Source organism: Balaenoptera musculus, chromosome 4 (genome assembly GCF_009873245.2).
Source record: "Balaenoptera musculus isolate JJ_BM4_2016_0621 chromosome 4, mBalMus1.pri.v3, whole genome shotgun sequence".
In the NCBI taxonomy this organism is placed as follows: Eukaryota; Metazoa; Chordata; class Mammalia; order Artiodactyla; family Balaenopteridae; genus Balaenoptera; species Balaenoptera musculus.
Genome location: NC_045788.1, coordinates 85,553,786 through 85,568,106, shown reverse-complemented (window position 1 = coordinate 85,568,106; position 14,321 = coordinate 85,553,786). Strand labels below are relative to the sequence as shown.

At 37.1% G+C, this 14,321-nt stretch overlaps 1 protein-coding gene across 3 annotated transcripts in view; it reads right to left on the bottom strand.

Moving 5' to 3' along the window:
* CD200R1 (CD200 receptor 1) overlaps positions 1-11,080 on the bottom strand; it is a 32,797-nt gene extending 21,717 nt beyond the window's left edge. For 2 of the 3 annotated variants that reach the window (XM_036850797.1, XM_036850798.1), the window contains exon 1: positions 10,821-11,022. In XM_036850797.1, the coding sequence (XP_036706692.1) occupies positions 10,821-10,887 (67 nt within the window). In that variant the 5' untranslated portion in view covers positions 10,888-11,022. Of the gene's footprint in view, positions 1-10,820 lie in introns of all 3 variants that reach the window. The other variant, XM_036850796.1, reaches the window with a different exon arrangement.
* Positions 11,081-14,321: the final 3,241 nt, after the last annotated feature.

Sequence of the window (14,321 nt, the reverse complement as noted above, 5' to 3'; positions counted from 1 at the left end):
GAAGAGAAAAGCAAAATAAATGTTTGCCATTTTGGCAATATAAAATGAAATATGCCTTTTAAAATTAAAACTATCGCCTTCATCTGTCTCATAGCTTAATATTTCAATTAACATGATCCTTGCCTCCAAAAAAGGAAAGAAACTGAAATGCAAAATAAGAAATTTTTTATTTTAAATCATATTTGTTATTTCTGCACCAGAATTTTTCCAGGGGAAAAAAACTATTTTGTAAACATCTGAAATTGTATGATAAAAATTATTTATATTAATGAACAGCAGCTACAAACTTAAATATAGCTAAATCTCAAACATAATACTGAGTAAATAAATGTAGTTATAAAATAATATACATAGTATGATTCCATTTATGCACAATACCAAAAAAAAAAGGCAAAATAAGTTTTATTGTTAGGGACTACATATGTACATGGTAAAATGTAAAAAAAAAACAGGGAATGATTGTACCCCAAAGAGAATGATTATCCCAAAAGATAATGGCTACCTTTAGAGCAAAGTTTGGGAGCTATAATTGAGGAAGAATTGGCAACAGTCTATGTCTTAATTTACATAGATATTCACTGTATAATTGTTCTTTAAAATGCACATATATCATACACTTTGCAATATATATTATATATGTCACTATACAAGAAAATTAAAATAAGTACAAAGAAACACAAGAATACTTACTTTTTTTAACATAATAATGTCAACAATTGATCCTGGTATCACAACATATATTTCGTGTTCTTACACTTTATGAAAGTGATTTATGTTTTAAAATACATTAATTTAGTAGCAGGCAACACCTAATTAGGTGTTCAGTAAACAAAATATTGGGTAAAAACCCAAAGTTTTAGCAGAGACAAAATAGAAAAAAAACACCAAAATTAGAGTAAGAAAATCAACTAACATTTTGGCTCTTCCATTTATTACCTCTGTAATCTTGCACAGATTACTCTCTGAACCTCAGCTGCTTTATCTACACATATGGGAATTTAGTATCTGATAACAGTGGTCATTTAAATTCGTAAGGGGAAGGATGATTATTTATACCACTGATAAATGATACTAGGAGAACTAATTAGCTATTTGGAAAAGAAATATAGATAGGACACAATGCTAATAAAAACCATATTTCTGGGAATAATTTTTGTGTGTGTGACGATAGTCACAAAGTCTGCATCATTTTATTAGGACACAGTATTAATAAAAGCCATATTGTTGGGCTAATTTTTTTTGAGGCAGTTACCATCACATAGTCCAAAACTAGTTAATGAAGACAGATTTGTTCCCTAACTCATGGAAGATGTTGTACTAATGTGTATCAGTGATCACAAGGGTCAGTGTGTTCAGTGGACAGATCATGAATATATATGCATATCAAATATACAAAGATACAGACATACCTCCTTTTACTGTGCTTCACTTTACTAAGTTTTTTACAAATTGAAGTTTTGTGGCAACCCTGTGTTGTCAGATGATGGTTAACATTTTTTAGTAATAGCGTTTTTAAATTAAGGTATGTACATTGTTTTTTAGACATAATGCTATTGCATACTTAATAGACTACAGTATAGTGTAGACATAACTTTTATATGCACTGGGAAACCAAAAAGTTTGTGTGACTCGCTTTATTGCAATATTCACTTTATTGTGGTGGTCTGGAACTGAACCCACAATATCTCCAAGGTATGCCTTATGTTCTAGGATATTAATTCCAGCATACTTTTTAATTCCAAGAAAAAAAACTGGAAACAACCAAAAAGTTGATCTGTAGGGGCCAATTAAATAAGTTATAAAATAATATCTATGAAAGAGCTTTGGAAACTGCAAAATAATTATTGATACGATTTTTTTTTTTAATGTTTGTAAAATTCAGACACAGTATTAAGTGCTTTATATACATCATTTAGCTTAATCCTCACAGCAACCCTAGACGCTATCTCAGGGTTTTTGGGTAAAATCTCCCAATTTAAAAATATTGGCAACAAATTCAAATTTTTAAAAATATTACATGAACCAGTCAAAAGTCTCTTCAAGCCAGATCCAGCCCATGGGCTGCCAAATTGCTGTCTCTGTGGAAATTAGAGAAGAGGCCACAACCAGAGTCTTGAAAACATTTAAAATTAGGGATCCTTTGGAGGAAGTGAAGTTAGCAGAAGTGATGAGGAAAAGTAGAAAGTAAATGCAGTGTCTTGAAGCCAGGGAAAGAGATTTCAAGACAGAAATAATCAAGGTCAAATCATGTATGAAAAGTCTTAAAGTAAGGACTAAGAGGCTTTATGATTTGCTAACAAGGTCATCAGAGACATTTAGGAGCTGTAAGAAAGTAGTGTTATAGTACAATGGGAGGGGCAGAACAGACTGCAAGGGGACAAGCAGAAGCAATTGTCAACAAATGTAGACTTGCTCTTTCAAGAAGTTTGACCTTGAAGGTATGGGAGAATGGGACAGTGGCTTTATCCTTTCATGTCAAACCTGAAAGAGAGACATGGGGCAATATCTGGAACTATGAGGACTGAGAGGGTATTTAAGAAGAGAGGAGAACATAGCATATTTGTAGACAGAAAGAGGGAGCGCTAGAAGTTACAAGAATGAAGGAGGCTAACTGGTAAAGCAGGATCCTAGAGGTAGGGGGAGGAGATGAGACAAACACAAAGTGGAGGCTTGCTTTTGAAGACTGACACTTGGTTTCTGAGAGAGAAGCATAAAGGGCAAGAGTGGTTACAGATACAAGAGACATTTTGAGGAAGTTTAGGTTGACAGACGTTTTCTGAGTATACGTACTCAGCTTCAGGTAGCTGTGCAAAGCTCTGGGGATGGTAGAATGAATAAGGCAAGGCATTAGCCCTCAGAAACCTTATCATTTGGGGAAGTTAAAGTCCACATTGGATGATGGGTAAATCTGAAGGTGAGCAGAATCTGATCTATAGCAGCCTGTAGATCTGGGACAACAGGGATAGTTTGGGTAATGAAGAAAGACCTAAAACAGTGTTCTTAATCCTAGCTCCCATCAGAATAACCTGCAAAGATTTGTGAAAGTCCAGATGCCCTGAAAGGTCTGATTAAGTAGGCTTAAGATACCACCACTGTATCTTTAATATTTTAGGCCCTGCGGGTGACTCTGTCTGGCAACTAGCTTAAAATTACTGGCTTAGAACAACCTCTGGGTAACATGTAGGAGAGATCCAAAAAAAGCAGAGAGAATGATATTTTGGAGAATAAAAACAACTAGATTTAATAATTTTGAATCTACCACTATTTACTACTTGAACATGTTTTCAAAAATTGTCAATACCACAAAAATAAATCCTATAACCAGATACTCCCATATTACGTAATAGATAAATTGTAGGGAAAGATGGCATAGTATTTCATGGTAAAGTAACAAAATAGCAAAGACAAAGAAAAGAAATCACTAAACAATTTAAAACTGCATATGCAAACACCCTGTTTGGGAAAACATCTTTACCGAATCACTGACTGTTCTCCAATGACACAGTTTGAACATACTCAGGCTCCCCCTATGTTGATAGAAAATTAACATAGAATTAGTGGTCTAAGCCCACAGCCTCAATTTCCCCCCCACCCACTCCATCCTCTATGTCAGCAATTTGTGGCTCTTATACCCTTCCATTCAAACCACAATTTTGAAGGTCACCAGGCCCTTTACAGTCAAACTTTAGACCTTTCTTCAATGCTTCTGTTCCTGAGTTGCTTGGCGTATTTTGATGCTGTTATTTTCCTCTCCCTCTAAAACCCCTTCCTTCACCTCTACCACTACCCTGTGCTTCTATCTGTCTCCTCATTTGCAAGCCTGCCTGTCTCCTCAGGCACCTTAATAAAGGTATTGCCCCAAGTCTCGCCTGCCCCTCTTTCTCTTTATACCTTCTCTCACCATCCTTTCCCACCTCCAGAATTTGAATTGGACCTCGACACAGTTGCTTTCTCCTTGTTTTACCACTTCAGTCACAGTGTAGCTCCCTCTGCCCTCATACAGGCTGTTTGACTCTCTGGAATGTTCATCCCCTCAACCCTCCTTGCCTAGCTATTTTCTGCTCATCTTCATCTTAAACCTCACTTCCACAGGGCAGTCTTCCCTGACCCTCAGACCAGATCAGACTTACCAATTACACATTTCCATGCCACCCTATACTTCTCTTTACACATTTTATATTGTTTAATTATTTGCGATGATTTAGTTAATATCTACCTTTCTTACCAGATTCTAAGGTCCATGAGAGCAGGATCAATGTCTGTCTTATTCAAGTATCTGCAGCATGCAGCATAGTGTCTGACACATGGCAGACACCCACTTACTTGTTGACTGACAGAAAAACTAGCCCACATGCTAGCCTTGACTTATTTTTCCTAAGCAAAAATCTCAACCCTTAAGCTGCTATTTCTCTTCACTTGAATGCTTGCTGTTACTTCAAGTACATCACATCTAAAAAACCATAGATTCTCCCACATATGCTTGCCACATCCATTTTCCCCTCTATTTTTGGTGCTATGGAGGATTTCCAAGCTCAGCTCATCCACTAAAAAGTTGGGTTATGTCTTTAGTAATTCCTTAAACATTTCTGGGCTTTATTTGCCCATGTATAAAATGAAAGAATTTAATTTGAAGGTTTCTAAAATCTTTCCTGTCTGAAAACTCAGTACTTCTCAATAGTGTCATACATCTCCTTTATTTCACAAATGAGGAAATTACTGTTTAAAGGGGGGGCAAGTAATTTCTTAAAGATGACATAGCTAGCAGTTAGAATTATATCTCATGACGGATCTTTAAGTCCAAAATAGAGATATATAAGAATCTAGAAAACAAGGGAAAGGGGAGTGAGATTTTCTTGAGAAAAATGAAAAGCACCAAAATAGTCAAGGCATGGATGAAATTTAGAAAACAAAAAGGCATTTAATAATATAATACATTTGATCTAAATGTCCAAGACAATACAACCAACCAAATCAATATCACTTGGTAAAAACACAATGATATTAAAAAGACATAGATTTGAAGAAAGTTCTACTTTGTTTATGGACAAGTAAGCTTCCACACATAACAACCACAAATTCTGGACAAAATAGAAAAACAACTATTTGAAGCCACTGGCAAGTAGAAAAAGCAAGAAGATTCTTGAGAGGTATCAATCCTTGAAAGAAAGAAAGTTTCCCATATTTACCACTTCTAGTCCCAGGAAAGGCTGCAGTTGGCATGACACTGGACAGCTAAAACTCTAATAGAAAACCCACAGTTCTCTGAAGAACAAGAAGATAAATTTCGGGGCAGCCTTGGTCTCTTGAAATTGAGAGAGACAGAGAGCTAGAGTTCTAAATTCTGTGTATAAACTGTACCCACCTCTCTGGCTGACCCCAAGCCCCATATGGCAGGGCACACTTGAAGCCAACTAGCTAAAGGTAAAAGCACCGAGATTTAAAATACTGTCCAAGAGATGGGACTTCCCTGGTGGCCCAGTGGGTAGGGCTCTATGCTCCCAATGCAGGGGGCCCGGGTTCAATCCCTGGTCGGGGAACTAGATCCTGCATGCATGCTGCAACTAAGATTTCGCATGCCGCAGCTAAAAGTTCACATGCCACAACAAAGATCCCGCGTGCCACAACTAAGACCTGGTGCAGCCTAAATAAATAAATAAATAATTTTTTTTAAAAAAATAATGAAATAAAATACTGTCTGAGAGAGTTTTTAGTTTGAGTTCCACCAAGGTAAATGTTTTCTGGGGAAAAAAAATCAACAAAGTAATATAACAGAATATAGACTCTAAGATGTAATATTCACAATCTAAACAAAATTACTCACCCTACAGAGAACCAGGGAAATGTGGCCCATTCTTAGAAGAAAAAAAAAAACTTTAAAGGGAAATCAACCTCAAATTGACACAGATACTGCAATTATCAGAAAAGGACCATAAAGTAAATATTAAACTATGCTCAGTGATATAAAAGAAAATAGACTCACAATGAATGAAAAAACAAAAAATCTCAACAGAATGAAAAGAGACAAGTTACAAAATAAATGGAAACTCTAAAATTGAAAAATACAATATCTGAAATAAAATATTCAGTGGATGGCCTTAAGAGAAGTGAGAGAGGAAATTGTTAGCAAACTTAAAAATATATCAATAGAAGTTATCCAATCTGAAGAGCAGAGAGAAAAAAAAATTGAAAAAAACAACCTATAATAGCTATAGGGACCTGCAATGAAGTAGCATAGAAAGTTGATAGATAAAATATTTGAAGAAAATAGTGATTAAAAATTTCCCTAAATTTGCTGTAAAGCATAAATTTACAGATTCAAGAATCTCAGTAGTCCTCAAGCAGGATAAATATGAAAATAACTATACATAGACACATTATATGTGGTGAAACTGACAATAAGGAGAAAATCTTTAAAGCGGCCAGAAAAAAAATGACTCATTATAGTCAGAGGGGCAATGTTTTGAGTCTGCCAACTTCTCATCAGAAATGGTGAAACAACATTTTTAAAGTGATGAAAGAAAAAAAAGTCAACCAGAATTCTACATCCAGCAAAAATATGCAAGAATAAATATGCAAGAATGAAGCATATTCAGATAAAAGGAAACTAAGAGAACTCCTCACCAGCAGAACTACACTACTAGTGATGATAATAGAAATTATTTAGGTTGAAGGGAAATAACACCAGACAGAAACTCAGAAATTCAGGGAGGAATGAAGAGCCCTGGAAATGGCAGCTATGATGGAGATAGTATGTGTACCCAGAATCCTATTCGAGGAATGAGTTTCTGCTCCTGCTGCTAGGAGCACTGTCAGCAGACAGCCTTCAGTTCTCAGCATCTTCGGAAATCACCTCAGTTATCTCACGCACAGTCAGACTTTTCCCAGGGCAGCCGTTGACTAATTTGGAGGTATAAAGCCCCAGCCATTTTGATTCAATGCAGAGTCTCTCTGGAGCCACTCTAACTCTAGAGACCCCCATGAGGGGTCAGATAAGGGTCATGGTTAAGATTGCTGGTGGACTTCTCCCTCTGCTCCCTTGTCCTACTTTCCAGCTGTTTCTTCCAAGGGTCCTCGCTAATAAACATTCTCTGCTCAAAACTCAACTTTTAAAGTTTATAACTATAAAAAAAAGTAATGGTTTGATTCTTAGGAGCAATTAGCATCACACAGTCCAAAGTCATTTCATAACCACAGATCTGCTCCCTAATCCCATTTAGGAATTATCAAATGTGTGTTGATGACAACAAGGGAGAAGAGGCAAAAGTATATATTAAAAGTTACTACATTTTAATCACTGTACAGATTGATTTTTCAGATACAACATAAAACCAAATGAAAACTGAATTATCTTATTAACTAGCACCATTAACTGAAATACTCATGACTTTATTGGGAAGGAATTTATCTACTGTGGAACTCTCATTTGTTCGCATTTCCTTATTTCTATCCTCAACCTATTAGCATCCTTGCATCCAACTTCTCATCTTACTCTGCGATTTCAGAAGAGTTTCTATCTTCTTATTAAAAGTGAAGCATTCCATTTATACGGCAGATTGTCTCCCTTCCCATCTCTTCTCAGATCTTACTCTCTGTTATAGAGAGGAAGAAATAATTATCACTCCTAGGACCCAAATCCAAAAATCTCTAGAGTTTATTCTATTATTTTTATCTCTTCATGTGTACTCTCTTTGTGGGATCCTCCATCCACAAATTCTGGATGTGCTATACTTCCAAGTACTCTTAGGGATTTTCATCTTATGTGTTTGCCCTCTCTATACTGAATTTAACATCTTCCTCTGCAAAGAAACTTCCCTTCTCAGCTGCCAATGTCTCTCAGTAATATCATGGGCCTTCCTAAAATGTAAACTCAAGGGTAGGAGCTCTTGCCCCTGCTTCAGAATAAAGCTTTACCAAGTGCCACTCCCACTCAGTGAAATACCGATGCCACATTTTTCTCCAAAATATTGTTTTATTATATTATTTTCCTGACTAGTGTACAGTATCCAAGTTTCTTTGTTTAGAGATCAAGGACCCCTGAAATTCAGCCTTATTTCCCGCAGTCATATAACAACCAATCTCTGATCCATGAAGCTAAGAGTTCTTTTTCTCCCTGAACAACCTTGCCTTTGATCATGCTACACATCTCCTCCTCCCACTTTCTATCTCTGCCTTTCCGCATCTATCCAAACCTTTCAAGACCCATCTCTTCCATAAAGGCTTCAATAAGTCCAACCCACCATAATTTCTCCTATCTTTGGATTTTTACTAGATTCATACACAATTTCAAGGCTGACTGAAAATGTTCTCCGTTTGTTTCATCTTAGCTTGATCTCTCTAATTTAGATTGCTAACAATTTTTAGGCCCTATTCCCACACACACACACACACACACACACACAGACACACAGACACACAGACACACACTCTATATACAAGACTATATAAAGACTTTTGGTTCATTTATTAATTGTTTAAGCATGGATGTTTAGAGGAAACCACACCTAAAAATTACTATAATGTGTAAATTCACAGCTATCACAAATTAGAAAAGGAAGAGAAGACTGAAATTAATGAGGACAAACACCTTCTTTTTCTCAATTGCTTTTAATCTCTTTTTCGGTTTTTTGCAAACCGCTGAAGCTACCAAACAGCCCTGCCTTGATTTTTATCATCTCCTCTTCTTGCTACTGCCTGCCCCCTACTGGGAGATAATAACAAATGGTCAAAATTAGCCCAAGAAGAAAAAAGGTGGAGGATTCCTTTTCAGTAACTCATAATCTCAATATCTGTGACTTTTATAAATGATAGAATCTTTTATAAAAGATTTTAATGGGGACATCAAAATATAATTTGAACACAAGAAAAAATCTAGAAGACAATAGAATAAAATAAAAAAGAAGAAGTGGTGTGGGGTAAAGGGAGTTTGAGGGAAGGGGACCAGACACAGGGTTGGAGAGCTTTACTCTGCAGTGGATGATTAGCATTGTTTTTATTTTTCCCTCTCAGGTATTTTCTTAATAAATCTTGTCTATCAACTACCACACTGCTTGAATTTATAAACAAATAAGTAAAACAAAAAAGTAAGTGGATTTTTAAAAATAGTATGTTGTTTACAGTGAAGTCATTAGCTCTCGTTCTCCTTTGTGAGTTTGTCTTGTATAATAAAGTGAGTTATTTCTGTTTGGCAGCATTAATAACAAAGAAGTATTAGTGATAAAGATATAAACTCATGCCCCAAGTGCTTTGCATATCATTATTCTGAATTATTTCATGGTGAATTTATCATGCCAAATCACTGCATATAAAGTAATTTGCTTTTCCATATCTTTATCCTAAACGTTCTGATAACATTATAATTATAGAAGCACAGACTTCAGAGATTCGATATTTGTAGTATCGCCTAGTTGTGGTTAGAAACAGTTTTAAAATCCAAACCTTTAAAGCATTAAATTCAAAATTATTGATTATGTTTTAATCCTGATCTTTTTTCTTTTACCCAAAAGTCATAGTGCAACTTGACATAAATAGCTCATTGCCTAGCTGACATTCCCTGCCAAGTTGGGTCCTGCACAGGTTTCTTTAAAAACTTTCTACAACAAGACCTCAACTATTGAAAGATTCAGATCACTTGATTTTTTTTTTTTTAAGTGAGTAAATACTCCATTCAGTTTATAACTAAGTATTGGCTTAGTGGCACTTGTTAGTGAAAAGCATAATGGCTAAGTATTGAGGAAAACTGCCCATTCAAATGTTTAGTGATACTTACAGATGTATATTATTACTGGGTATGACTGTCATATACTAGTAATGTAACCTTGGACAAATCATTTCACCTCTCTATGCCCCAGTTTCTACCTTTGTAAGATGGAGAAATGTCTTCTATGCCTGCTTCACTGGGTTGCTGTGCAGATCAGAGGAGAAAAAGTATGTGAAAATGCTCCATAGAAAAGTACAGTACTACAGTATAGTTACTTTATGTGTGCTCACCAGTAAGATTAGCATGCAGAAAAACAGATGTTTTGCTGGAAGATAGACAGTATTTTAAAGTCATTTATATGAGAAAAAATACTTTTCTTCCTTCAATTACCAAACTATAAAATTTAAAACCAAATGTTTCCTTGCAGCTGCTTCCATCTACTAAAAGTGAAACCTGAAAACTCCCTCGCACTCCTACCAACCCTCTATAGTGAAACCAGGACAGCCCCGCAATAGCCCCAAGTTCTCCACAACTCCTGCAGGAACCTAGATGTTGAAGAACGTGTCTTCTAACCCAGAAACTGTCTCTGACAGCCCACACATGTTAAAGATAAATACAGACCTACATCACAGATGCACCACCAAACTCCTGAACGTATTATATTTTTAAAAGTGCCTGGTCATCGAAAGTGACAAGAAAGCAATAAACTTTCCTAATTTATACTGTTAACAATATGGACATAAATAGGTTGGGATTATTATTTAAGTTTTTTAAGAGGGGGAGACGAAAATAGCTCCACTTTTTTCAGATGACTTGAATTGCTACTAGAAATTAATTCTGTCTCGTTCAAAAAAGGGGGAGGGGGAATAAGGAAATGGGCAGTGGGGCAAATTATAGAGATATGTATAGTGTAGTAGGACACAAAATAAAATAAGTAAGGCAAAGTGGAAAATAAGAATAATAAAGTGAAGTAAATTTAGAAGGAAACCCCGTCCCCCATATCTCAGATTGCATTTATCGTGCTCTGCTCCATAAGAAAGGCAAAGAAAGCTCAGGAAAAGCTTAGACCAGGTTTCTCACCAGTCATTCTCCTGTCACCCTCCCAAAGTGAATTCAAACCCACCTGCAACTAAGAAGAGAGTCAAAATCAGTAGTAGCTGAAGATCTGAAGTTATCCAAGTGCAGAGCATTTCTGTTTTCTTATTTTCTGCCCTTCACTCAGCACTGTTCCTCCACACAGGTGTAAAAGGAGCTATGGACATGGTGAGGCTCTCTTTGGTCCACTTCTCCGTGCTGGATCCTCTTAGCCCGTTAGCAGTACGACACTTCTTTCCTCCTAGCCCCTTCCTTCAACTCTATGTGTTTCAGCCTGATTAGTAACTTGGAACAGAAGAAACTTCTCTGGAACTTGACACAGCAATAGATTTCCTGTATGAAGCACTGAAGCAAAGACGGAGGAAGTGGATTGATTGAGTTATCTTTCAGCTCATTGGTCCTCTTCTCACTTCTGCTGTATACAGATAAACTTTACAGTAAGGCATTGAACGTGCCCAAGATAAACTGATTTGTCTAAATTTGGTTTAAAAAGCAAAAGAGGATATTTCTCTATATTTGACCCATCCTGTAAATTTCCCAGTCATCATAACTTTTAGCAGTTATCTCCAGTTTGAAGAGGTGTATAGCCTCAGTAATCAAGTTTAGAATAAAAGATTTTCCCTTGAAAATTCTTATGTGATTACTGTCTATAATGGGAGTCACATACAACTCTAGAAGCATCATAAGTGTATTACTTTCCTATTACTACTGTAATAAATTACCACAAACTGAGTGGCTTAAAACAGCACAAATTAATTATCTTACCATTCTAGAGGTCTGAAGTCCAAAATAGATCTTATAGAGCTAATATAAAGGTGTTGGCAGGGCTGTGTTCTTTCTGGACACATGGAGAGAATCTATTTTTTGCCTTTTCCAGCTTCTAGGGGTCACTTGAATTCTGTGTCTCATTCCCACCCCGGTTCCTTTGTTATATCTTCCCTGGTGGTAACTCTCCTGCCTCCCTCTTATAGAGACCTTTGTGATTACATTGGACCACCCAGGTAATCCAGGATCATATCCGCATTTCAAAATCCTTAACTTAATCACATCTGCAAAGTCTCTTTTCCTGTGTAAGGCTACACATTTACAAGGGGTTAGGACACGGACATCTTTGGGGGGAGCATAATACTGTCTATCACAATTCAGTACTTATTCCCATTCACTTTCATGTTGAAAGAGCTAGAATGATCATTTGAACCAAATTACAAATAAATACTCATCTTTAGTTGCCACACGTCTGGAATTTAGAGTTACAAAAAAAAAAAAAAAAACACCTGCCTTAATGTGACTATTCATAGGTATTTAGATTATGTTTGGGAGGAAAAAACTCCTCTATGTGCTAAGAGTTTCCTACCCCAAGGCAAAACTCCCCAGGAAGGGGAAGAAAACATTGCAAACAGGAAAAAAATTAAATAACATGCATTTTTTTTCTTTAAGCTAGCAGTTCCATCTTGCCTCTTGCCAAAGAGTAAACTATATATATTTCCCCTCTTCCCCTTCTCAAGCTTTCCTTCCAGTGAGTCAATTTAAGACAGTGAAATCAGGTGCTTGAGGGCATGGAATACTTAAAAAGACCATGGGTTGAGTCTCTGCTGGACGATTACTAATCTGATGATACTAGGCAAGTTTCTTAATTGAGTCTATGACCTAATTTTTCCACTTAATATTATATTGATATGAGCATTTTCTCAAGTCATCAAAAATTCTTGATGATCATTTATGTTAATGCCTGTTCAATGACACAGCCAAAACTAAAGCACAGAAGGGTTACATGATCTGCCTGAGGTCCCAAAGTGACTTGGTGACAAAGCTGGGAGTAAAACTCACATTTCAAGTTCACTAGCCCTCTGTTCTTTCCAGTTAACTCCTCTGGTTTGAAATTTCAGGCAACAACTTTAAATAGACACACTCCTATGCCCTCATCTCAGGTCCAACCACAATGTACAATCAGCATTTTAAGAGTCAAGTGCGCGGTGTGAAAAACCATAGAATTCTCAAAGTAGATTTGGCGGGATGAGACCTTCTCTTCACACTCTTACATCCCCTCCATCCCAAAACCCCATCCCCCCAACCTCCCAACTCCCACCTTGACCTCTTATACAGAGCAAGTATTTAGAAAAACAATAAAGAGACCAAGAGTTTGTCATCATAACCATCCACCAAACATAAGCCGTGAAAGTCAACAGAATGAGAGAAAAATGTGCTTGTCTTGTATATGCAGGTCTCTGAAAAATCTCAAGGATTCTCCTTAGGTGTGCTCCTTGGGTCCCAAAAAGCAGAGCAAAAGATGGAAACAAGATCAAGAGAAAGGTACCCCTCAAACCAGAAACTCAAAACCTTTTACTCCACCAGTCTTCCAACTCCTCTTCAGTACTGCCAATTACGAATCAGTGCCCACAGAGGCAAACAGAACAATGTTATGCAGGTTAATGTTGTAGTAGCCAAGACAAAAAGGCCTAGTAAGCTTTAATAAGTTAGAGCTGCTTTAAGACATAATGCCCCCAAATTTGCACTGTTGATTTACTAAAAAAAAAAAAAAAAAAAAGATTCATCTGCCTATAAATGCTTTTGAAGTAAACTTCTTCCAGTCAGGTGTATCTCTTTGTCTCGTGTCACAGTCATGCTTAGCCACAACTGAAACCAGTCAAGAAGATGTTGTCATCTTGCCCTTGGGACCCCTCCCCATTATATAAAGGCTTTGCATGGACCTTGAATATTTACTGCACAGACTCTAATGGCCTTTTATTTCTGACCCCTTGTTCTCCATTGCCTGCTCTTTCACCTCTTGGATTTGAGTCTTGACTGCCTATAACTGAAGTACCTGCCTGCTCCTCCTTCCTTAGCTGAATTTTCTGGATGTGTATCCTTGCGGTAATGGGCCAGTGCCTACTTGCCTTGTCATTTTTGCTCTCTGTGAACATTCTGGCTTAGATATGTGGCCTGACTTACCCTTCCATTTGCATATGCATACACACGCGCACACACAAACTCACATGCACACTACTAAACACTTAATCCCAAGTCCCTCAGTTTACCCTGTCCTACTGCCACCCAGTTGCTAATGTAACTATTTCATGGAAGTGAAAGAACAATGTCCAACAATGTGAAGAATTTCAAAGAATTCGAACTCTACAATGCGCCACTCTTTATTTTATTTCCTCCCTGCCCTCATGGTACAATGGTTAGAGATCTAAGGCTAATGAATTACCACAGAGCCACTATAATTCAATCTATGATTGCATAAAATGGCTGGTCTCCTAGCCAGTTCCTATTTCCCTATTCTCTAATTCACTTTTCTGCAATCTTCCCTGACCCAAGCTCTGAAGACCCATCTGAAGTCCTGGATCTTCTGCCATGCACAATCATTAAATGTACTGATGAGTAACTTTAAAAAGCCTCACAGGGCTTCCCTGGTGGCGCAGTGGTTGAGAATCTGCCTACTAATGCAGGGGACACGGGTTCGAGCCCTGGTCTGGGAAGATCCCACACGCCGCGGAGCAACTAGGCCCGTGAGCCACAACTACTGAGC